Here is a 26110-nt window from a genome sequence, read left to right on the forward strand (position 1 = left end):
CAGCAACATTCTTTGACAAAAAATGACTACAGCAATGTAATAATATCATGTAATGTAATTAAAAAAATATATATACTTGTTTGAACTGTGATTCACAAACATTTAATTTGATGAACTTTTTATACTAACAACTAGTTTCAAAGTTATGAATTTTATATTCTTAAATTCATTTATTCCACTAATACACGACATTAAAATCAAAATATTATAATTTATTTTAGACATCAAAAGTAAATTACTATAACACAAAGCATCATGCATCATGAATCTTTCTTTTTTTATTTTATATGTTTTTTTCCCCACAAATAACATACTCCAAAAGTTCTGTTGCTTATTCTTATTGACGAAATTAAAGATAAGAGGTCTACATTTGCATCACTCACATACATAACGGTTCATGAAATTAGACAACACTCAACAACCTCAACAACCTCTTAATCTTAGAGCTTGATAATGATGATGGCAAGAGCTTGACAAACTCAACAACCACTTTGACCGAATTGGTGGCGGCGAGCGGCGCAAAGGTGTCAGCCTCGTTGGAATCTTCTGAGGTGGCGCCGGGCAAGTTGGAGAGAGCCCTAATGACAATAAAGGGAACATTTTGTTGACGGCATATAAGTGCGACGGATGCACTTTCCATGTCCACTTGTGTCACCTCAAATTGTTCACGAATGAAGCCTCTATATGCTGCATTGTCTAGGTAGATGCTTGCACTCGCTCCTTTTGACACAAATTTCAATTTTGGTGTATGTGATAAGCATTTTGTTGAGTTTAGACACTTCTCAAGCTTCATGTTCTGCCAACATATATATATGTATCACTTATTTTGCACTTAAAACAACATTGTTTTGAGGCAACTAAATATTTATCACATAATAAACGATTAGACTAATCCGTAGCTCTATTTAAGGGTTTATCGCTGGCCAATGAGTTACTGCATGCACAAGGCGAGATTCGAATCCCCAACACTTGCTTAAACGGAAGAGTGAGCTGACCACTCGACCAACCCAAGTTGGTTTTTTGTCATAATATTTTAACCATATGAGTTTCCACCTATTTTCTCGTAATATTATTGACGGACACGGTGCAAAAACATGTTGAGTAGTGCATATCACAAAAGCCTTTTTAGATGTAAAAATAGACGTAACATACAAGACAGGTTTCGTTCTATCTAAAGCAGCATGTACCATTGTAAAAAATCTAACTGTATATCTAATACATACTCAAAACATACATATCCATACAAGAAGACAAATTTCCTTCTATCTAAAATTCAAATTGGATACAGATTAAATCTGCAAATTAAATTTCTTTTTTTTTTGTGCAATTCTACTTCTAGAAGATGAACAAATACAAATACTTTCAGAAGATTAGAGGAAAAAATATTATAAAAGTAAGATTCCTTTTTAATTAATATATTGAGTAAAAAAATTACTTTGAAAAACTTAGTCAATAATTTTCATAAGTATTTCTTAAGTGGTAAAAGTTAATTATATGATATCATAAAATATTTATTTAAAAAATTTAAACTAGTAGAAAAAATTTTACTCAATTTTTTTTTAATTTATGTTAAATTTGCATTAATTTTTTTTGTTTTGAAACTAACAAGGATCAAATAATAAACTTTTGAGGAGTGCTAGGGGCCAGCAACTTTTGTGATTTGTAGTCATCAAATAGTCATCAATGATGATTTTAATGGTGTGAAATTGGTGTGAAATTTCATCAAATGACTCACTTTTCTTTGCTGGTTACGTGCTGGCTAAAATTGAATAAAGTTGCTGGCCTCCTAGATTTTTCCTAAACTTTTTACCATAAAAAACTCTAATACCATTTTATAAAACTACTTATTAAAAATTAAATTAATAAAAGGAGGTATATAAATAATTATATGTCGCTTAATTCAAAAATATTCACAATAAAACAAAACACATCAACATTATTTTTTTCCAATAATAATAATAATCCCTCCAACCATAAGTAAATATAATAAAATTAGAATGGGGGTGAGTAAATTATTATTAGACACTAAATTAAATTACCTTGAGTCTGCTAGCAGTGTTGTAGTAAGTGGTATCAACCTGAACCCAAAAAGCATGTTGCCTTTGTTCAGGAGTGCCATCAATGGGGAAAATCTCTTCTGGTTGGTAAAAAATATTGTTGAGAAGGTTGTCATATGAACTATCCGCAGTAACATTTGATGTGTAATCTGCAAATTTTAAGTTTCCATATTTTCTTGTGTAGTCTCCGTTTGGTTCTAAGGGTAGTTCATTCTCCGGCCCTAGCCCATACCTCTGTGTATATATAGTATAATATAACAAATTAATAAATCCATTTTTAACTAACTTTTAAATAGATTTCAATTGAAGAGGAAAAATTTTTATATCTACCAAAATATGCATGGTAATTAAACAGCGTCTATTATTATTCCATGCAGATAAGTAGTAATAATGAATATATATTTTCATTAGTCTTATAATTTGACCTTCAATTTTTTTTTCATAAATGCCGAAAATAGTAAGATTTTAACAGACATAAATAAAGAAAAATGTTTATAAAAGAAAAAAGTAATTAATAAATACATTTCTCCAATGTATTTACTTGAGTCTTGTGTGGAAGAATTGAAGAAAATGTTATAAAAGAGTAGCAATAGTAGTGGTAAAAAGCCAATTAAAATATAATAATATTTCTTGTTTTTTTTAATGGTATCTTTAAATTTGGCAAGTAAAAGATTAATATGTTGTGAGTTTAAGTTTCATTTAAAGGTTTGTTATATTGCTTAATGAATTACTGTATATATAAAGTAAGATTTAAATTTTTGACACTTGTTTAAGTGAACGAGTAAGATTATCACTTGATTAATTTAAATTGGTTATAATATTTTTTATTTTTTATTTTTGTTTCTCATGATATCTCTCAATCTGATAGACTAAAAACTAATTTATTATAGATCAGAGCTCTATTTAAAGGTCTATCGTTGGTCAATGAGTTGTTAAATGTATAAGACGGAATTCAAACTCCAACACATATAGTTTTTTTTTTTTTTTACCTACGACATCTTCTATTCGGACAGACAAATGACTAAATTCGTCTCGAATCAAAATTTTATTTAAGGATATGCCGCGCCGACACATATAGATATATACCTGCCAACTCCAAAGGCCGAGATGACCCCAATAATGAGAAATAGCAACATCTCCAATATGAAGTTGTTCATTTGCATTTCCAGCTATGCCATAATGCACCACTCCTTCTATGTTGAAAAGGCTCAAAAGAAGCTGAGTAGTTATTCCTGCATTTATCTGCATATCCATACATGAGTATAATCAAAAGAAATTCCAATCAAAATAAAACACATTTCGAAACAATAGTAATTATTAATTAATTAATTACCATGCTTAATCCTGTCATGACCAATATAACAGGCTTGTCACCAATGGCTCCAAAGCGAAATCTCCTTCCTTCATTTTTTTTAAAAAAAGAAGGTTAATTATATATACGAATTATAATTACAAATACTTAATTAATTATGTCAACATTTCTTTTAATTAATTATTTTACCTGAAACGTCTAGGACATAACCACTAGCAATGTAGTCTGAATTGCTAAGAAGAGGATCGAGTTCAAAGGAATTTGGCATGACCAAACCTATGTATGGCCCTTGTTCGTTGATTGCATTGATTTGTTCTTGCAATTCAGAACTCAAAGCACAACTTACTAATGCATTTTGGGCACTGAATAACATAAACAATGCTGCAACCAACATTTTGCACAACACTCTGCCACCCATGTTTATTGTTCTTCCCACACTCAAAATATAACAAGAACAAGTGCAGGACCTCAGAAATGAACATCCCAAATACCTGTTTATATAGGCCGATGATGAGTCATGCCGCTTAAATATATAATTATGACTTAACTACCAAAACTGTTCCAATTTTTAAATACGCCAACAAAAGTACCATTTATTTTTAATAATATTAAATATATATTCTCAACAAATATTTTAAAAATTAAATTTTGATGTAATTTTTTTAAGTATGATTTAAAAGATAAGACATTTTAATTCTTAAAATTTGATAATTTTATATCAAATATATTTTTTGCAATTTTTTTAATGATAAAAAATAATTTAAAAAGTTAAAAAATATAGAGATCAAATTTTGATTGGTTTTTTTTATGTACTTTTTAAATAGTTATTTAAATATTCTTATAAAATTTTGAATTAAATACATAAATACTAATTACTAAATATAAAAAATGAACAAGAAGAATAAAAATGCTTTTGTTAGCATTTTTAAAAATTGAAAAGAATTATTTTAGTAGCCTACTCTATAATATTACTTCTGTTTTTATCTAATAATTTCAATTTTTAAAAAATAAATAATTTTATGATGATAATATAATATTAAAATTTTATGATGAAAAAAATCTAAATTTCGATTTTATCATCTATATAAAGAGAAAACAATAACAAAATAAAAAGTATCACACTTCTTATTTAATAAAGAATATATTTTAAGAAGAATTTTGGATGCCCTAATAAAATCATGTGCGGAAGTGCGTTTCGGTTTCATTTATTTCATTATTTATATACTAATTAAATATCTTATCTAACTATAATAATACTGCTTATTTAAAATATATTTTATATTACGATATAATGCATATCTATAAGTATATTTCGAACCTAATTATTAAATAGTTATGCTACACATTTATGTAATTTTGTATTTAAGTTTGTTTAAATTGATCTAATACTAAAAAAATCTAATACCATTAAATAAAATATAAAATATATACGTTCAACACACATGAAACCGCTACTTCATTCGCACTTTATTATGAAAAAATGTTTCTTTTTCTTCAACACACATGAAATTACTATTCTCTTCGAATCTCTCTCAAAATCACTCGAACTTTACTCACGTTCTTTACAGAAACCACAACTGAAAAAGAATCGCGAGAAGATTTCGAAAGTAAGAAGCAAAAACGAACCACCACAGCAACAGAGACTGACGAAGGTATGAGAAAAACTATTGTTCATTTTAAATATTACAATTTCGCATTTCTCCTAGTTGCATTTTAGGTTTATTGGATAGAGTTGCTTCGTTTAATAGATCGACGTGTTCTGATTCTATTTTTACAGCGTAGCTAGGGTTTGGAATGAAATGTGTTCTTATTTTTATTCTGTTCAATGGAGTTGCTATTTTTTATTCACTTGATTGTTAGTACGTTCAGTTGACTTATTTTGCATGCAAAAATACTATTCTTGATGAATGAATGTTTATAACATTTTATTCAACACATGCATGTTGCTCGATTCAGTGAAGTTACTCATTTTTATTCACTTGATTGTTAGTGTATTTAGTTGAGTCCATTTGTATGCAAAAATATTTTTCTTGATCATTGAATGTCTATCATGTTTTATTCAGCACATGAATGGGGTTCGGTCCAATGGAGTTGGTTATTTTCATTCACTTGATTGTTAGTGTGTTCAGTTGAGTCCTTTTGCATTCAAAAATGCTTTTGTTGCTAATTGAATTCTTATAACGTTTTATTCACAACATGAATAGTGTTCAGTTCAGTGGAATTAGTCATTTTCATTCACTTGATTGTTAGTGTGTTCAGTTGGTTCCTTTTATATGCAAAAATAATTTTTTGCTGATTCAATGTCTATTACATTTTAGTCAACACATGAATGCCGTTTGGTTTAGTGGGGTTGGCCATTTTCATTCACTTGATTGTTAGTGTATTCAATTTGGTCCTTTTGCATGCATGAATGATTGATTTTCTTGATGATTGAATGTTTATCACTTTTTAATGGAGTTGATAATTTTGATTCACCTAGTTGTTAGTATATTCAGGTAGCTTCTTTTGTATGCATAAATGATTTTCTAGCTATTTCATAATTTATCATGTTTTATTCAGTGCATCAAATGAGTTTGGTTCAGTGGGTTGGGACATTTTCATTCACTTGATTAAGATATGCGTGCTTGTATTTGTCGATGTATTAAGTAAAGTATGGACCAATTTTTTTATCCTTACAGCAAAAATGAAGAAGACAATGGTGACAAAGAAGGAGAAGCCGCGCTATAACGTAAGCACATTAAATACATTTATCTGCTTTAATTCGAATAAAATCTATTTTGTATTATAAATATATCGTGACATTCTGTTTTAAAACCTTGCAAAAACTCACGATTGCATATACCAAACAAAGATAATTGCAATAGTGTTCAAGAATTTGAGTCAGGAAAAGAAAGATATAGTTGAAGAAATGGGATTCGGTGCCCTGGCACATGTCCCGGAAATGAACGTCTTCCACGCCCTCTTGAAAGAATTGATTGATTGCTATAATGAATACCATGGATACCTGAAAACTCTCCATGGAAAAATATATATAACACCTCGCAAGATAGCAGTTGCGCTGGGCATAAACCACGGGGTAATACACTTTTCACTTTCTGCTTATTTTCGGTTCATTGATTCCTTTGATTTCGGTTCATTTGGGTACAAAAAATTAAAATGAGCCTTTTTGGCTGATTTCTTGCAATTAAAATATTGTAGGGAATCATTTTTCTGAAAAGGTTGAGTATGGCAGATTGAATGAGGCAGACAAGGCAATATTTGACAGCCTCAAATGTGTTACGTTGGCATCTTTGACAAACTCTGTCCTAGATATGAGTGTTGAAGAGGAGGACAACCAGAAAAAAATTTCGGAGGACTTTTGTTGTCTTCGTACAGAAGCGCTTCTTGCTGCTGACGACGGTAAGCATGGCCTCCCCGATCCATAAGCCGCCTATCTTTCATGTGGATAATATCTAACAGTGGGATTGGGCAAATCATGTGCTCAGCTTCTTGAGAAAGGGAATCGAGAACAAAAGAAAGGGAAAGAAATAGTCTGTTAACGACTGTGTTTTTGTTTTGATGCTTATTTATTTCCATGAAACCAAGTTCCCTCGCTTGGACGGACCTGATGCTCCCCTGCCACCGTAGGTGGCCCACTGGACAAAGAAGATGATGCTCGACTAGATTACTCAAGAAGCAACGGACCCAATGGTAAATTAAAAAACAATTTTCCCCTAGTTGTAGATGCTTCTAAAAATACTCTGCTAACTAAATACTCTGCTTATTTATTTTTCGTAGTTGCATTTTAAGTTTATTGGATTGAGTTGCTTCATTTAGTAGATTGACTTATTCTGAAATGTGTTCTTATTTTCTTTCTGTCCAGTGGAGTTTCTAATTTTAATTCACTTGATTGTTAGTGTGTTCATTTGAATCCTTGTACGTACAGAAATGTTTTTTTTATGATTAAATGTTTATCATGTTTTATTCACTACATGAATGTTGTTCGGTTCAATGGGATTTGTAATTTTGATTCACCTGATTGTTAGTGTGTTCAGTTGAGTCCTGGTGCATGCAGAAATATTTTTCTTGATGATTGAATATTTATCACGTATTATTCATCACATAAATGGTGTTCGATTCAGTGTTTCTGCTCATTTTGGTTCATCACATGATTGATGCTTCTAAAATACTCTGCTAACTAAATAAGTTTGTATTTTAAGGACTTCTGTATAGAAAGCAAATAAAGGAGGAAAAAACAAAAAGAAAGAAGGTGGAGAAGAAACAAACTTTTTTGAAGGGAAAAGAGAAAGGAAAATGAAAGAAAGAAGAAAAGAAAATTGTTGATCTGGATGATTTTTCGGAAGAAGACACTTTCCGAATTTGAATCCGAATCCAAATCTGAATCCGACAAAACACCGCCAGCCAACAGAACAAGACAACAGAGGCTGGTTAAAAAATAAAAGATTGTTGAGATGAATTCAGAAACAACAAGAGAAACTGAAAGCATTCCCATGGATTCAAAAAACAGAAGTGAATCCAAAAACCAGTAAGTTTGATGTTCATATTGGTTTTGTTTTACTTGCATTTGGTTAAAATTGTTCTTATGTGCTTGTTCTTATGTATTGCAGAGAAGAAGAAATTGAAAAAATAGCAACAAAGAAAAGAAAACAACCATAGAAGGTGGTTATAAAAGAAAACAAAAAAGGAAGCTTGTGCCGATAGATTCAGAGAGCACAAGCCAATCTGAAAGCCAGTAAGTATCGGGTGATGTTCATTTATGTGATTGTATGATATTGAACTGGTTTAGTTTTGTTTTTCTTTGCTTAAAATTATTTATGTATACTTGTTAAGTAAATTACAAATATAATATTGTTCAGTGGAGTTGGTCAAGTTGATTCATTTGATTGTCAATTGTTTAGTTGAGTTCTTTTGCATGCAGAAATCTTTCTCTTGATATTTGAATGCGTATCACGTTTTATTCAGCACATGAATTGCGTTCGGTTCAGTGGGCTTTGTAATTCTTGTTCACTTGATTGTTAGTGTCTTCACTTGTCCTTTTGTATGCAGAAATATTTTTCTTAATGATTGAATGTGTATCACATTTTATTCAGCACATGAATTGCGTTCGGCTTAGTGGTATTGCTCATTTTCATTCACTTGATTGTTATTATCTTTATTTGGGTCCTTTCGCATTAGAAATGTTTTTCTTACTGATATTTGTCTCTAGTATAATTTTGATGTGTTTGTCTGTGTTGCAGAGAAAAAGAAATCGAAAAAATATCCTTAATGAAAAGAAAACAACTGAGGAAGGTGGCCAAAAAATAAAGGAAATCAGGAAAGCTTGTTTTCACAGATTCAGAGAGTAAAACTGAATCTAACAATGAGTAAGTTTCTCAAATCATATTTTCAATTATTAATGCTTTTGTTTTAGGTTCATTGATACTTATTTTATGAATTTTCAGAACTGAACAAGAAAAGGACAACGCTGTAGAAAGAAGAAAACATGCATTGCATATGTTAAGAGAAAAGAGATCAAAGAGAAGAAATGATGGATCTTAGACAGCAAACATTGCTCCAGATAGGTTTGACTCCACAGAGGCACAAAATGATTTCTCTGAGACGTAAGATTCGGTTTCTTATATTGAGTTCTTTTTCTTTGTTTGCTAACATTTGCTAAAACCTCTTCTAATTCCTCTGGATTCACTGAGTAATATTTATTTATCTTGCTTAGACTACTGACTGTAAATCTGGCTAGCGAACCTATCTTACAGACTCAAGTGAGCTCCACACCGTCTGTGAATACTCCAGAAAATACCAGGTAAATTCGTTCATTGCAGGCTTTACTTTTGATTTAGTAGATTCGAGAAATGAATTTCATGTGTTTTTAGACCTGTACTTTTAATCTTGGTTGATGATTTTAATTTAAAAAAATACTCCAGAAATCCCGGTAAAAGCTTTTCGAAGAAAGAAAATCCATTAAAAAAAGAGTTTTAAAACTCCACCAGTGTAAGTTAAAAATATTTATGTTGCTCTTTTAGATTTAGGTAATAAATTTTGTTTAATTAATCACACGAAAATTGTATTTAAATGTCAGTAGCACTACACCTGATTCTGACCTACAAATAATTGAGGTTTGAGAAAAAACTCGTTCTCAACATTTGAAAATGTGAGTATTTCAATGGGCAAATTTTGGTTTCTCATAACCTATTCTAATTATTCAATATTAACTTCTTCCTTCTTTACATTCCTTAGAGATCCTATTGCGGTGTCTCTTCCGAGTTCTCTTAAGGAAGAGTTACTAGTCCCTTCTGATAATGAATAAGTTGCACATAAATTTTTTTTATTAATTTTAATGGTATAGGATAATAATTTGGGGTCATTATTGAACTGTTTTCTATTTAATTCAACAACCCTCTGGAAACGCAACAACAGCCCTGCAAAGAAAGTATAGTTCAGTTGATGTGTAAGTTTTACTGCTTGTACAAATCTTGATAATTTTGGTTCACTACATGGTTTAATTATGGTTCAGTTGCATCTAAAAATGAATTCAATGTGTTCTTATTTTTGTACTCTCTTCTGTATCTTACAACTGTCCTACGAAACCCGAAAAGCAGGCTGCGGAGAAATCTTCCCCGAGGAAGACGGAGCCAGAACCTCCATTGAATGTGTAATTTTTAATTAATATCATTTTTTATAATCTTATGTCTTATATATTGCTTTTTCATTGTTCCTTTAAGTTGTAATTAAATTCTTTTATTAGTTTTAATGATATAGGATAATAATTCTTGGTCGTTATTAAACTCTTTTCTGTTTAATGCAGCAGCCCTCGCAAATAACAACAGCAACCTTGCCAATAAGCTCTGGCGGCACGACAATTGGAAGAAGATGCACAGCCTGATTTGTAAGTTTTTTGCTTGTTTAAATCTGGATAATTTCGGTTCACTGCTTTGTTTAATTTTAGTTCACTAATTTGTTTAATCCAGAAATCAATAACTCTCTTTGTCGTCATGCAGTGTTGCTCGTCCTAGGCAATGGAAAGATGATGTGCCTTCCTTCAACCTTGGGATAAGTCCCACAGCATCTCAACCAACTCTCCCATCTCAAGTGACAGTGACTCAATCAACTCAGTCCTTTGAGCCGACGGTGTCAGACTTTGAAGTCCTGGTAGACATGGTGGTACATGTTGGGATAACGATGGTACTGAAGTTTGCTGAAGCAACGAGTGCCGAGCCGAGCTTCACAGCTGCTGAAGTTTACAAAACTCTAGAGAAAAAGAAAGAAATCACAAAGGAGTTGAAGGAGAAGTGTTATCATTTAATGACACATATCAAAGAAACCAAAGATAATAACGATGAATATGACCCCTTATTCATCTTGAACCATCAAGCGAATTTCGAGGGGCTTAGACATCACTTCATGTCTCTAATACCTGGACAACATGTGAAAAGCACGGTAAATTCTTTGCTTATTGTGTTAACATTAATAATTTTTTTTAAAGACTCTAATACCACATATCTCGTAAATTTTCTTCTTGTAGGTGGTCAATACACATTGCATGATTCTCAACGACATGAAATGTCTCCGGTTTGAAAAAAATATATACTGTGTGCCAACGGATATTGTGGTAAGTCAAATTTTTTATTCCCTGTTGATTAAATGTGTATAACGTTTTATTCAGCACATGAATTGCGTTCGGTTTAGTGGTGTTGGTCATTTTTGTTCACTTAATTGTTTGTATCTTTAGTTATGTCCTTCTGCATGCAGAAAATATTTTTCTTGATGATAAAATGTGTATAACGTTTTATTTAGCACATGAATTGTGTTTGGTTTAGTGGTTGGTCATTTTCGTTCACTTGATTGTTAGTGTCTTTAGTTATGTCTTTTTGCATGTAAAAAATATTTATCTTGATGATAAAATGTGTATCACATTTTATTCAACACATAAATTACGTTCGGTTCAGTGGTGTTTGTCACTTTAGTGATAAATCTAATACAATTTAACTAAATGTATCAAATTAAACACAATTCAAATACAAATTTAATATAATAACTTACATATAAAATTTTTAACATAAAAATTAAAACAAAATAAATTAAAATTACTTACATAACTTATATATACAAAAGAATTAAGTAAATTTTTTATCTGCAAAAATTTTATAGATCATCGTAGACTAAATATCTCAATTTTCATTGGTTCCTCTTTTTATTTAGGTGAATTATGGTATCTCTGTTGTGGTGTTTAAATTGTCTAATTTATCTTTTAAAGTAAAATATAAAATATTTAAAATAAAAAATAAATTATTTAAAATTTATTAAATATTATCTATTTACTTTTTTTAATAACTTAGACACAATATTAAAAGCACTATAGCACTCACTTTTTCTTTATTCATGGGGCAAGTCTCTGTCCTCGTAAAATTTGACCCATCCCTATTAACTTCTTTATCACGAATAATTCCAATAAGAATTATGTTATGTGTACACTAAAATCAATCACTAAAGTTAGCCATCAGTATAAAATACATGCTAGAATATAAATATACATTAAAAGTAAATTAAATTACACATGTATTTATACACAAATACATTAGTGGCTGATTTTAGTGACTAATTTTGGTGTATAAATAGCATTTTTGTTCCAACAAATATCCACGAGGCGGATTTTTTTCATGAAAAATGCTACTTGTACAACAAAATTTAGTTTTTGGTAAACTTTTAATATTATTTAATTATTTTTAATTAAAATATATTCCTAATTTTTAGATATACATTTATAATTAAGATTAATTTAAATTTTAAAAACTAAAATTTTTTTAACTTCCTACCCACTTCATAGTTAGTTATTGTTTTCTTCTTTTACGTTCCTTCTCTCTCTGTAACACGATTTTCTTCTTCTTTCTTCTATTTTGTTCTGTGCTTCTTTCTTATAGTGGCCGCAATTTCTTTTTCAATTATAACATATCTAAAATTATTAACTTATACAGAAAATATTTTTGAAACATATCCAAAATCGTAAATCTAAAATTTAAATTTAAACATTAAAAAATAATTGTAACATATCTAAAATTATGAAGTGATACACAAAATATTTCTAAAACACATTCAAAATCACAAATAAAAAATTTAAACTCTTACAGTGGTCGTAATTGCAGATATAACAGTATTGACAATTTGAGGATTGTGATTCTTTAAGTTGTTCTTCTACCTAAACCATTCTTCAATGTAAATTAGGATGTTGTACATGGCATGCAAAATCAATGTGATTGAATAACTAAACAGATACATACGGTTAACTATGAATCACTTTCTCTTAAACACATCCAAAATACTTGAGGTCCACTTCTGACGAAGAAGAATTAGCGACGCTGATGTGTGTGGACTAACACGACAAGGAGTAGGACAAAGCATGGCTGCGAACTGAGCGGCGAGGAGGAAGGCGATGCCAAGGACGAGCAAGGCAGATGACGGCATTGCAGATGAACGGCAAAGCGGAAGAACGGCACTGGAGATGACGCGGCGACGCCGAAGAAAACGTCGGCGCGGACGAATAATCACACAGACGAATAAAAATATTCAATATTACTGAATTTATATTTTTGGAAGTGTATTTAAATGATAATCTGTTAATAATTAAAAATAATAAAACTGAAATAAAAATTTTAAATTTTAGTTTTATTTAGTATATATTTTATATGTGTATTTAATTTTAAAAAGATATATATTAAATCTATTTAAATTTATTTATTTTATTTTTTTAAATTATTATAATAAAAAATTAAATATTGTATAATTTTTAAAAGATATCCAATTGAATTGTTTTTGCATCTCTGTACACAAACACTGAAACACATGTTTGGACTATATATATTGGTTTGGTGCTTTTGGCATTTTATACCTTCACGTTGATTCCCCGTCCCCATGCACTAAAATGTAAGCACTAATAATTATTATCCACCTTTATCACAATTGAAATGGATATCTTATTTGGCCCGGAGAATTATGTGGTCCATTTTCAATAATTAACAACTGCACGCCAAAATCTAGAAGGAGAAATTATACATGCGTTTGTATACATTTTTGTTGTTGTTGGATATTTTATTTATTTATTATTATACATACTAGTGTATGAATCTGTGTTCAGCACGAAAAAATTTATAAAAATAAAAAAAAATATATGTTTTGATATTTAAAATAAAAATATAAAATAATTATTATTTTAAGAAATTTATAAAATTATTATTAAAATCAAAGTTTAACTTAAAAAAAGTGAGTAATAATTATTGTATATTTTTTAAGGTAAAATAATTATACACTGATACAGAATTTAAAATAAAATTAAAATATTTACATTAGAATACTATTATTTCAAAGACTTCTCTATAAACAACATTGATGGTTGAATTTGCAGACATTCCTACATGATTCATAAGTAAAACTTTTAAACATCTCTTACTCTTAACTCTTGAAAGTGCCACATATAGTTGTCCACGTGTAAAAACTGGTTTGGGCAAGTACAATCCAACATGAGATAAAGTTTGTCCTTGAGACTTATTAATTGTCATGGCAAACGATACTATTATGGGAAACTGTCTTCGTTGGAATCTAACTGGGACGGTTTCATTTGTTGGTACCATATTCATTCTTGGAATCAAAGCAATATGACCAACATTATTACCCATTAAGATTTTACATTCTATGACATGGTTTCCAAGCTTCCTAACTTGTAGCCTTGTACCATTACAAAGACCACTGGGTTGGTTAATATTCCTCAATAACATCACCGGAACACCAACCTTGAGTATTAATTTATGTGGAGGCAAACCAGAGCAATTTATACTATTCAGTAATTCAGAACCGTAGAGATCTAGTTGACTCTCCATATTCCCTTCATCCATACAAATGGAATCCGAAATAAGATATAATTTTTCTCCTCCATGAATGATAGCCATCAGATAGTTGTTGACCTCTTCAACGATGTCTAGCGTGGGAGCCAATATAGTTCTTGCTTTGAAAAAATCTTTTGAGGATATGTTTTTCAAAATAATTAGATAAAAAATGAACCAACTCATCAAATTCCTGGTCCGAAGAAGGAATACCAATATCTCTTGAAAGACATATCTCAGATTCACCATCCATATTGTCACCTATTAGACCATCACCAACTTTCAATAACCGCTCACCAAATTGCTCTGTCTCATCTTGATCTGAAGCAGTTGTCCCTAAAGAGAGTCTCATGTTTTTTGTTAGCTTAAGCACTTGACAAAACTTCCAAAGGTAAGACGAATTCACGGTTGAATGAACCATATCTTGTCTCGATCCTTGTAGAATGACAGGAAGAATTTGTCTAAAGTCTCCACCTAATACAACCACTTTTCCTCCAAAGGGCAAATCTTTGCTATATGTTAGAGAACACCTCATGATATCACCCAAGCATTTATCAAGCACTTCATAGCAGTACCTACTAACCATTGGAGCCTCATCCTAAATTATAAGTTTGGCTTTCAACAGCCACATTGCTTGATGGGAACCAGGTTTGATGTTACATACAGAATCCTCAGTTATATTCAGCGGTATTTTGAACCTTGAGTGTGCTGTTCTTGCATTGGGAAGAAGTAAAGATGCAATACCACTTGAAGCAACGTTTAACACTATATTACCCCTTAAGCAAATCTCAGCAGACATAAGGTTCCAGAAAAATGTTTTTCCAGTACCCCCAAGACCATACACAAAGAAAAAACCCCCTTCATCACAATACACAGCTGTAACAATTTTATCGAATGCATATCTCTGCTCAGGTGTTGCGATGGCTAATATGTCTGATGCATTTTTCTTTAAATCATCCCTGTTAAAGTTTAGCTCTTCCGTAATAACCCTTTCGGTTAACAAAGAACTATCAACTTCAATTGTTAAAGGCATAGGAGGATAGTCTTTCAAGATTTTACCATAGAAATGTAAGATATTGTCTATATTCATTATGCATAACTGCTTAATCTCATCATCTGACATTATTAACTCTGCATATTATACGATACTGTAAAAATTCAATCAAACTAAAAATGATCAATAAGGAAGAACTTTTATCATTATAATTAATAAAAACTCACCCCTCATGTTCATCACGGCTCTCTGTCGATACAAAATATCATCTGAGAGTTCATGCCAACATCTATCCCAGACATGTTCTGGTCTTGAGATATTGTTGGATGTTAATAGAATGACAAATAACCTCCTAACATATGATCCTGAGGCCCATGAGCTTTCTTCCTTAATTGCATCAATGAATTCTTTTTCATCCTATAAGAGTCCAAGGGCAAAGCATGCATCTCTATACGTAGCATAAATTGTTTCTCATACTATTCATATATCTCGAAAACTCATACATCCTCTTTGAGTATTTAAGAGAAGTCGTTGGTAATATTCTTCGGTATTTACTGCAAAAAACTTGGTTAAAATCTCACTTTTAAGTTGTTAAATGGATTAAGCTAAGCTATTTTTATTAGTATGTAGTTACACATCCGCATAAGAATAATTTTCCTAAAAAATATAGAAAAATAAAAAATTGTATAATCTACAGATTATAACTGTTGAAAGTTATTTAAACATTTATTTTCTAGTGTAGATAAGTCGAATAAAATGGATGTGGGGTACAGGCTGTTAAGATTTTAAATTTAAATCATTAAATAAGTAAGATCAAAATTGAATATAAACGCGTCATTACCTATAGGTACATGAGTCAACCTTCCAATTGCGAATCCTTTCTTTTGAGGAAACCACTTTGAAGAAACAAACTTGGTTGAAAAGTCAGCATAAGTCAGACTTCGAGCATAGGGATATGACATCCCAAAAACATGGACTTATGAGATATTGCTCTTTCGATGATATCATTCACATTAGAAGTTTCACCATAAACCACAGGTTGCCCATCCTCCAAATGGAATGGAAGTCTAATCACAAATTGTTCTTTCTCTTAGATTTCGTATCCAAATAAACGCAAGACTGCCTCACATGCCGAAATGTACCTACAATCGTAGTAATTCTTAATTTCGTCAACAACTTGTGTGGCTTCTAACAGATCACCAGCATTGTATAGAGTAGCTGTTATACGGTCATTACCCTTGTGTACATACTTAAATAGATACTTAATAGAACTTGTTTGGCATGTGTATTCCACATTTATGTGGCACCCGAACTTGAGCAACAATTATGGATTATACGAAACAGTGAACTTATTGTCTAGTACACATTCTCTTTTCTTCACTGTTCGACCATTATCAGTACGCCTATATTTGAAAATCCGGCCTCATCAATGAGTGTTCACTGTCTAAACTCTTTAGGATAGAACTTTGAATAGGATCCATTCTTCATGCAAGGTGAATTCTTGTTGTACGGACCATATGGACCATGTACCATGTAATTTTGAACAGCTCCATGTAGATTTGGCCTTTCATTTTCATCAGGAATCTTAGCTGTTGTATGTTTATCTATGTCATCTGGTGTTTGTGGTTTGAACTCGTTACTCATGAATAAAAGGATATGTGCATGCAGAAGCCCTCTCTTTTGAAACTCTACAGTGCAAACGTCTAAAAATTAAAAAAGACAAATGAGCAAAGCATTACAACATAAGATTTTAATAAAGCGTTGCATAAACGCAGACTTACATCCCAAAATTTTGCCAAAGATTTTTTTCTCTTTTAGGTCATCAATCAAACCATCAAGCTTGATCTTAAAAACTCGACACAATATATCAGGATGGTCTTCTGCTTTCAATCCAATGGGAGTCACATCTCTTTTTATCTCATCCTATTCAGGGTTACAGGTCATGGTGATAAAATAGCTAGGATATCCTGTATATCTGCAAATTACAAATGCATCTTTACAATTATTCATCATATACCTAGGTCCACCGATAAAAGTACTGGGAAGAATGATTCTTTTGCCAAGCCTTGCAGCATCTACATCCCCGTTTATAAGACTTTCATGCAGACCTTTGTATTTATCAACCCTCAACTGTGGTTGTTTAGACACCTAAAGAATTTTAACCTTTCTGATTTCACTATTGTGTAGGCATCTACCAGAAACTATTGGAATAATCTCTTTGATCTCAAAATTAACGGAGATTCACCTGTCCTTTCTGTAGTAAAAAAAGCAAAGAATTATCGCAAAGTGATTGTTTTGTTTTTCTTTGTAGGCCTAGCGGTGATAGAATGTGATGTTGCAATACCCAAACGGAATTCATCTTTCCCATACAGAAACAACAATGGATATTGCAAGGCTAAATAAGATGGATGAAAAACATCAATCCGCTGGAGCTTTCTAGATTGACTTTCTATAATAATATCTCTATCTTTGCTAAGTTGTTCGACATTGCCAACAATCAATGCAGCCACTTCAGATGCAGACAGCAAGTTGTATGTCCTGCCATCTGTAGTCCTTTCACTAATTAACTTAAGCTTTATGTTTGTGCAATTTTTCTGTTGGTACCTATCTCTTGCATAGCGAAAACTCTTTGCCAAACTATTATATTTGTCTAGCATATTTCTTAATATTGCCACAATTTCTCTATCCCGCTCATTTATAGCTCCATTGGAACTGTGAAAAGAAAAAAACAATAAAATTTATGTTATTTTCTCTCACAGATAAGAAATAACTAAAAAATTTGACTGGTTGCAAAAAAATTACTGAAGTGTGCCTATTCGATTATCAATCTCATTTTCTGTGTCATAGATATATAGCTGGGCAAATGTTGGTCGCAAACTATCAGGAGGAAGTAAGCTACCAATGCTATGGTAGTTTTGATCCCCAAGCTTAAAAATTGGAAGATCAGTCCCATTGTTCACCCCACTGTCAATTTTTTCGGCCATTGATGTAAAACAAAACATTGAATTAAATGTCCTTATATTTTTTTAGAAAATGAATACTTCTTTGATCTCCTCCAATATGAAGCTGAATGAGCTCATCAGGAGGCACAGAAAGTAGAGGAAGCTCAATCTTTTCTTCCATACAACATATGAAAACTTTGGTTGGGACGACTGTTTGGATTTAGCAAGCCTTTCTCCAGACCACATCCATGTTTACAGTGTTGACATTGATAAATAGGATTTCCTATATCCTAGACATCTGCCGAATGAACTCTCTTTAGATACTCAGTTGTCATACCGATGCACTTTAGTCCATGATGTACCCCAAGATGCAAATAAACATACAGATAAAATTTTTACATACCGTCTAAGGTTTCTGAGGATGGTATAAAATTATCTTCCATATCCACATCCAACATTAAGTCATCATAACCATTCAAAACTACAATAAATAAAAATTATAAAAAAAGCAAATATATATGTTGATGTATTACTAATAATTCATATCTCTTGCAAACTACAAACTTAAATTCATGATATAATGAGAAATTACCTTCATCATCAATAAAAGGGTCAACATTTTGGCCACTTTGTATGTCACCGCTTGATGGGTGCATCCAAACAGTCGATAAATTTACATCTTCATAAAATTGAGCCAAATTAATAGCCACCGAAACAACAACAGAGGAAGATTGTCTTTTTTGCACCCCAATTATAATAGAACTTCTTTACAAAAAGTTCAATTTTATTCAATTAAACGTTAGAAACTATAGGAAAGAAAAGAATATAATAATGATGATAATCTTTTCTAAATTACCTTTCTGTTAGGCACGATCTGTGGGAATCGCAGTATGATGGAAGCTGATTTTGCGGAACGACTTCCGTTACATTATTGGCGGGTCCTTGTACACTGGAGTATGCTAGAATTGTAATAAATCTATGTTATATAAATGATTTCTGATGAGGTATACTTTTTGTTAAATATTGGTGTATGAATCATTTGACAATCATTAATTATACGTACTATTTGTTAACACGGACAGTGGAGTTCTTGTCAATGAGGAATCCGTTCGTAGAGTTAAAGATTTAGATCTTATCTCTAATGTAGAAGGTCTTGCATAATTAGGAGGAGTATTTTCCTGTCCAATTCCATGCGAGACACAGTGTACACCATACATAGATAGTTGCTTCCCTATGAATGAGTAATGAGAAATAACAGAAAATTTTTGTCATTAAACTGATATAAATTAAATTTAGATAAATATGAGTCAATTACAGTGAAAAAAATGTCACATTTATCTTTACTGGATTGTAAACTGAGAATATTAGATGAGGTACCAGTTTCTCGACACACTGTTCTTTGACTTGTAGTAATAATAATATGATGCACATTTTTATATATGTCAAAATTTGTATTATTGTTGTTCTTCGACACTGTTAAGTCAAGAAAAATAAATGAAACACAAATAATAAGTATTCAATTATCTAATCTCGTATTTGATTTTATACAATTTTAGTAATATACTTTCGTAGTTTAAAATTTTTTTTGTATTGGTTTAGTTTTTTTGAATTATTTTTTAAATTATTAAACTAAATCAATGAGTATCTATATCATATTATTTAAAATATACCCAGTCATGACTTAAAAATAAATACAATTCAATTTAAATAATAAATAAAACTCTAAATTTAAATATAATTTTAAAATTTTAATTTATTTAAATCGTGTTAAATAGATCTACACAAAAGCATCAAATTTTATATTTTTCCAATTAGTATAGAATTTTATATATTAATTTAGATTAAATAGTATATTATTTTAAATTATGACAGAGTATATCTTAAATAATATTAAATAATTAATTAACCTAAATAGTACATGAAGATTTGAGACTTTTTTATTTATATACGCATGAGAAAAATATTATTTCCCATAATACGAATGGCTTAAAAGTGTTCTTGAATTGCGCATGGCCATTTCATGTGAAGCATCAACGAAATGGAATTAGCCTCTATTTTAAGAGAGGTGAACACGAAATGGATGAGAAGGTACTGTGTGTGTCAGAAAATCCATTCCAAGGGAGGCAGCCATGAAATAGAGCAAGTCATATATACCAACCACGAAATGGAACAATCATAACTGTCACACGCAAAATGGAAACATCAATGAAACTGAACACGAAATGAGCCATCCTTATCTCTCTCCCCCTCCGATTTTCTCGAATCCTCCCTCATACACATAATCAAAATACTGATGGCCAAAGGCTAAGAGAGAAATAAAATTATTGGTTGATTTATTGACAAAAAAAAATGTTTTCGATTTTTATTTTCATGTGTGCCTGTGCGTATATATATGAAAGTTTAAATTTAAAGATGGATAAAATATTGTTTTAGTTCCTACTATTTAAATTAAGTCTTAGTTTTATTTCTAGTGTTGTATTATTTTTTTATTTTAGTCCTTTTGTTAAAATGATTTTTTAAATATTTTTTATTATAATTTTTCTTTAATCAAGTGAGTCTAATTCATCCAAAATTTAGTTTAAAAAGTAAAAGTTATTTTGTACTTAAATTATAAATACTATTTATCTTTATATATTTTGAACAAAAAGATTTATATGTCTCATATTTTAAAATATGAAAATTATTTTTGTATTTTTAATTAATAAATTTTATTTATTTTAAATTAAAAAATCAAGAATTTATTTATCATTTTCTCTAAAAATTATGTGATGAGTCTAAATGTCAATGATAAGTATTCTCTTTAAGCACTCTCAATAATCTTATTATTATTATTATTATTATTATTATTATTATTATTATTATTATTATTATTTATCAGAGGATGTGTTGATCGCAGCAAGCCATTTATCTCTTTCACCCTGCATCCGTTTTATAAGCATTCTCCTTTTATGATCCTCAGTCAATTGCTTCATGCGCTTGACTTGGCCTTCAGCCTCTGCTATTGCTTTAACTATAATAGTTTCTTCTTCTATCTCAGTACGCTCTCTCTCTCAGTCTGACGCTGCGGTGGCTGCGGGCTCGCAATTTGGGGAGTTAGGAATCTTTTTTCAATTTCAAAATTTCACGTCAATTTCAGAGAGGAGAGGAGTGTGAGAGTGAAATTGGGTTACGGGTTTAAGCCATTGGAGATTTAGGTTTTTTTTAAGTCAAAACGGCACCGTTTAGAGGAGTTATTAACAAACTGAAAATTCTTTAAAAAAACCAATCAATTCTAACGGTTTACCGATTAATCACATATTCGACTGATTTTGTAATCAATTTTTTTGTCAGACGATTTATTCATAACATCTTTTAAGTCATTTTTAAATTTTATAAAATTATTTATAATAATTACAAAAAGTGCTCACAATAAAAAATTTTAAAATTTTATAAAAATATTTTATTTAAAATTGTTAGTAAAATCTTAGTTGTACTTTGTTTCAAAATAAATAATTATAATAATATTAATATTTTATATAAAAACCCATACAAAAAAATTCAAATTTCATACAATTTTTTTCGTTCATTTTTAATAGCTCATAAATACAAAAAATATTGTACAAAATTTAAATTATTTTTGTATTAATTTTTATATAAAATACCCATATCATTATAATTATTCAGAAGTTGCATATAATTCGAATCTTATGAATTCAATTTACTACGTATTTGTCTAAATCGAATTTATTCAATTCGATTTATATAGAAATGCAAATTCGATTTATTTAATTTAATTTATTTTTGTATGTGGTATGATTTAATTGAAAGAGCAACAATTTATACTGCTTCGTAGGTTTTTCTATAATTTTATCTAGTATCAATAAAATTTCACTATCACTGGTTTTAAAAAAAATTAAAATCTAAAACGATGGTTAAAAATAAACAAAGAAAAAAAGATTTAATTCTTCTATAATTGTATGCGCTTTTTTTTTCTGATTTGCGTTTTTATCACAATCCACAAGTTCTATGTTTTATAAATTAACGTTAATTCATATATAGTATATAAATAAATTTAATTAGAATAAATAACAATTTATTTATTTTATTTTAGATTTTATAAATGAAAAGACTAATTCACTAATATAACAAATTATAATTAATGTAGTATAATTAATTAAGTAATATAAATTATAATAAATTATATTAATTATATTAATATTTAAATATCTAATCAAATTAATTAGTTGATATAATTAAGTCAGTGCAATAAATTTTATTGAATGAGTTAAAATAATTAAATCGAAAAACACTCTCTAAAGCATGCCACGTCAATTTTATCATTAAATGCAGACATCCGATTTTTATATAATAGAATAGATTTTAAATTCAATATATCGTTCAAGTGTTTCATCGTTTTGTTATTGACCAAGTAGTTGTCCTTTTAACTTATTTGTTATGCCGTTGGAAAGTTTTTAGCACTTCACTTTAGGCAATATAATCTACTATGATATATTTATGGGCTTTAGTTAATGGGATATATATTTGGTTAGCGTGTTTATTTTCAAACCTTTTTTTTAGTATATATATATATATATATATATATATATATATTTGGTTAGCGTGTTTATATATATGTATATGTGATTAGATAATGTTCAAATATATTTGTTCCAAAATATTTTACCTGAAAAAAGGAGATGGGGATTGGGTCTAGAGTAATGATCCAAGCGCCTTAATTAGAGTTGCTCCTTTAGACATTTTTGGGACGGTGATGAGTAAAAGTACTTGTAAGAAATTTTAATGTTTAAATCAATAGATATATCAACAGATATGAATGTATGGGAGCAATTGTCTCCATTGAATTTTAGAAGAAACAAAAAACTAATAAGTATATATGTGTATATATATTCCCTTCATTTTAATAATGTGTTTGTCTTTATACAAATTTTATTTTAAATATATTACGTAATATATATATATATATATATATATATATATATATATATATATATTCACTACTTAAAAACTAGTTATTACAGACGGATATTTCCGACGAATTTTATCCCACAGAAATACAGAAAAAATTTTAGAGGGATTTTTTTGTCGAAAAAAAATGGATTAGCATAAATTACAGACGGAAAAGAGAATCCGTCGATAATTCCGTCGAAAAAATTTTTTCCGAGAGAAATGGTTACAGACGGAAAATCCGTCTGTAATAATTTAATAAAATGCAAATCTATTACAGACGGATTTATTAAATTATTACAGACAGATTTTTCGTCTGTAATTTAAAATTTTCCGTAAAAAAATATTGATTTAAAACATTGATTTATTAAATATTACATGTCTCCGCTGCGTAATATTTTCTCGTCCTTGTCTATCACTACAAATTGACTTTCTGTCAATACTGCAAATGGCTCCCTCTTGCACGCAACACACAAGGGTTCTATATCCCATTCAACTCTTAATCTTCGTGATACTTATTATATTCCCAAATTAAACTTTAATCTTATTTCTGTTGGTCAACTTGTTGATATGGGTTTTGATATCATTTTTTCTGTTTTTGGTTGTCGTGTACAGGATTCTCGGACAGGACAAATCATCGGGACTGGACGTAAGGTCGGAATGTTGTTTGAACTCGAGAATCTTCATATTCCTCCTGTACCAAATCTCTGTGCTGCTTCTTCTCCTTCTACCCTTCACTTATGGCATCAACGCCTTGCCCACACTTCTTTAGGAAAATTGCGTTCTCTTGTGTCTTAGGGTATTTTGGGTTAGGTTCCAAATGAATCTTTTGATTGCGTTTCTTATCAAACTGCCAAACAACCTGCTTTATCTTTTCACAATAATTCCTCTCTTGCTTGCTCTCCTTTTGATCTCATTCACTCTGATGTTTGGGGCCCCGCTCCCACTTCTTCTATGGGTGGAGCTCGATACTTTGTCATTTTCATTGATGATTATTCACGTTTTACTTAGGTTTATTTGATGACTAATCGCCATGAGATACCTTAGATCTATATCAACTTTGCTACTATGATTAAAACTCAGTTTTCCAAGGTCATTAAGGTTTTCCAACGTGATAATGCTATGGAATACCGTGATTCCAAACTCTTAACCTTTCTTGCAGAACAGGGTACTTTGTCTGAGTTTTCTTGTCCTGGTACGTCTCAACAAAATGGCAGAGCTGAACACAAACACCATCACATTCTTGACTCCGTCTGTGCAATGCTTCTTTCTTCTTTGTGTCCTAAGCGTATTTGGCGTGAAGCTGTTCTTATTGTTATTCTGTTCTTCGTAATGTTACTCCCTTTGAGCGTCTTTATCATACCTCTCCAGATTATAGCTCTCTTCGAGTTTTCGGTTGTGTATGTTTTGTTCTTCTTCAGCCTCATGAATATAGTAAACTTGAACCTCGGGCTCGTATGTGTTGTTTCCTAGGTTATGGCACTGAACATAAGGGTTATCGTTGTTGGGATCCTCTCTCTAAACGTATTCATATATGTCGTCATGTTGTCTTCTAGGAACATCACATGTTTTCTCGATTCTCATCCTTTGAGTCCATTCTTCCTACTCAGTCACCTTTTTTCATTGACCCCAATGTTGATCTTTTTCCTAGTGATGATTCTACAGGTTCTATCTCGAGTGACCCTCCACAGCCTCCTATTCTTTCGCCTTCTCTATCTCCCGATGATTCCAGATCGGACGATGATCCTGCTCCTACCGTCATGCCTCCTCCTCCCACTCGTTCTTCTAGGGTAAGAAATCCACCTCCTCATCTTCTTGATTATCATTGTTTTTCTACTATCCTTCATCAACATAAACCTAAGTCATTCAGAGAAACCTCCACAAATCCACATTGGCAACAAGTAATGTAGGAAGAAATACAGGCACTTGAAAAAGCATACACTTGGGATTTGGTTGATCCTCCTTTTAATCAGGAAGTTGTGGGAAGCAGATGGGTATACAAGATCAAGACTCACTCTAATGGTTCTATTGACCATTATAAGGCACGATTGGTTGTTCAGGGTTGTATGCAAGAATATGGTATTGACTACGAAGAGACTTTTGCTCCTGTTACTCGGCTCACATCTGTTCGAGCTCTTCTTGCTATTGTTGTAGTTAAAAAATGGACTCTTAGTCAGATAGACGTGAAGAATGCATTCCTTAATGGAGATTTAAAAAACACGGTCTATATGAAACTCCCTCCGGGTTATCCTTGTCCTTCTAGCAAAGTTCGTCTCCTTCGCAAAGCACTCTATGGACTTAAGCAAGCTCCTCGTGAATGGTTTGACAAGTTCAGCACTAACATATGTAATCTTGGTTTCACTTGCAGCCCTCATGAGAATGCTCTCTTCATTTGTAAAAGCGAACGTGGAGTTGTTCTTTTACTTCTGTATGTTGACGACATGATCATTACTAGAGATGACATTGATGGTATCTCTGATCTCAAGGGATCCCTTCAGCATACTTTTGAGATGAAAGATCTTGGTCCTTTCAGCTACTTTCTTGGTCTAGAAGTCATATCCACCGATGATGACATCTATCTCTCTCAGGCTAAATATGCTTCAGATCTCCTTACTCGAGCCGGAATTATAGATAGTCGCATTGAACCTACTCCTCTCGAGCCTAATGTTCGATTTACTCCTATAGATGGCACTGTTCTGGATAATCCTACTCTTTATCGATAGCTAGTTGGCGGACTCGTCTATTTAACTGTCACCCGACCAAACATCGTCTATCCGGTTCATGTTCTTAGCCAGTTCTTATCAGCTCCTCGTACTACTCACTATGCGGCAGTTCTTTGCATTCTTCGCTACATCAAAGACACCCTATTCCATGGCCTTTATTTTTCTGCCCATTCTTCTTTATCCCTTCAGGCATACTCAGATGCTGATTGGGCTGGTGATCCTACTGATCGTTGTTCTACTACTGGTTATTATTTGTTTATTGGTGACTCTCTC

At 31.1% G+C, this 26110-nt stretch overlaps 3 protein-coding genes across 3 annotated transcripts; all 3 read right to left on the minus strand.

Annotated features, from left to right (window-relative positions):
- Window positions 1–256: 256 nt before the first annotated feature.
- LOC112716132 (bark storage protein A) lies at window positions 257–3843 on the minus strand. The gene is made up of 5 exons (XM_025767988.3): window positions 3559–3843; window positions 3391–3458; window positions 3144–3299; window positions 2040–2291; window positions 257–796 (listed from the first exon to the last, which is right to left on the minus strand). Exons 1-5 carry the CDS (start codon window positions 3785–3787, stop codon window positions 404–406), a joined length of 1098 nt encoding a protein of 365 aa, XP_025623773.1. The 5' UTR covers window positions 3788–3843; the 3' UTR covers window positions 257–403.
- A 9857-nt stretch (window positions 3844–13700) lies between these two features.
- LOC140175723 (uncharacterized) lies at window positions 13701–14820 on the minus strand. The gene is made up of 2 exons (XM_072204268.1): window positions 14448–14820; window positions 13701–14368 (listed from the first exon to the last, which is right to left on the minus strand). The coding sequence occupies exons 1-2, from the start codon at window positions 14818–14820 to the stop codon at window positions 13701–13703; spliced, it is 1041 nt and encodes a 346-aa protein (XP_072060369.1).
- Window positions 14821–14832: 12 nt separating this feature from the next.
- On the minus strand, window positions 14833–18212 carry LOC140175724 (uncharacterized). The gene is made up of 9 exons (XM_072204269.1): window positions 18031–18212; window positions 17646–17940; window positions 17474–17482; window positions 17246–17376; window positions 17166–17203; window positions 16759–16931; window positions 16361–16540; window positions 15456–15645; window positions 14833–15365 (listed from the first exon to the last, which is right to left on the minus strand). The coding sequence occupies exons 1-9, from the start codon at window positions 18210–18212 to the stop codon at window positions 14833–14835; spliced, it is 1731 nt and encodes a 576-aa protein (XP_072060370.1).
- Between the last annotated feature and the right edge of the window lie 7898 nt (window positions 18213–26110).

Source organism: Arachis hypogaea, chromosome 10 (assembly GCF_003086295.3).
Source record: "Arachis hypogaea cultivar Tifrunner chromosome 10, arahy.Tifrunner.gnm2.J5K5, whole genome shotgun sequence".
Classification (NCBI taxonomy): Eukaryota; Viridiplantae; Streptophyta; class Magnoliopsida; order Fabales; family Fabaceae; genus Arachis; species Arachis hypogaea.

Bases quoted from the DNA above. Each gene is read 5' to 3' on its own strand.
- LOC140175723 (XM_072204268.1), bottom strand. From the start codon at position 14,820: ATGGTTAGTAGGTACTGCTATGAAGTGCTTGATAAATGCTTGGGTGAT. The intron at 14,369-14,447 runs GTATTCCTTCTT...TATCCTCAAAAG, and splicing joins ATGTCTTTCAAGAGATATTG to ATTTTTTCAAAGCAAGAACT.
- LOC112716132 (XM_025767988.3), bottom strand. From the start codon at position 3,787: ATGGGTGGCAGAGTGTTGTGCAAAATGTTGGTTGCAGCATTGTTTATG. The intron at 3,459-3,558 runs GTAAAATAATTA...AAAAAAATGAAG, and splicing joins TTATGTCCTAGACGTTTCAG to GAAGGAGATTTCGCTTTGGA. The intron at 2,292-3,143 runs GTATATATCTAT...ATATATACACAG, and splicing joins TCGGCCTTTGGAGTTGGCAG to AGGTATGGGCTAGGGCCGGA.
- LOC140175724 (XM_072204269.1), bottom strand. From the start codon at position 18,212: ATGGCCGAAAAAATTGACAGTGGGGTGAACAATGGGACTGATCTTCCA. The intron at 17,941-18,030 runs GTAATTTTTTTG...TTCTTTTCACAG, and splicing joins AATCGAATAGGCACACTTCA to TTCCAATGGAGCTATAAATG. The intron at 16,541-16,758 runs GTACATGGTCCA...TTGTTGCTCAAG, and splicing joins GAGCTGTTCAAAATTACATG to TTCGGGTGCCACATAAATGT.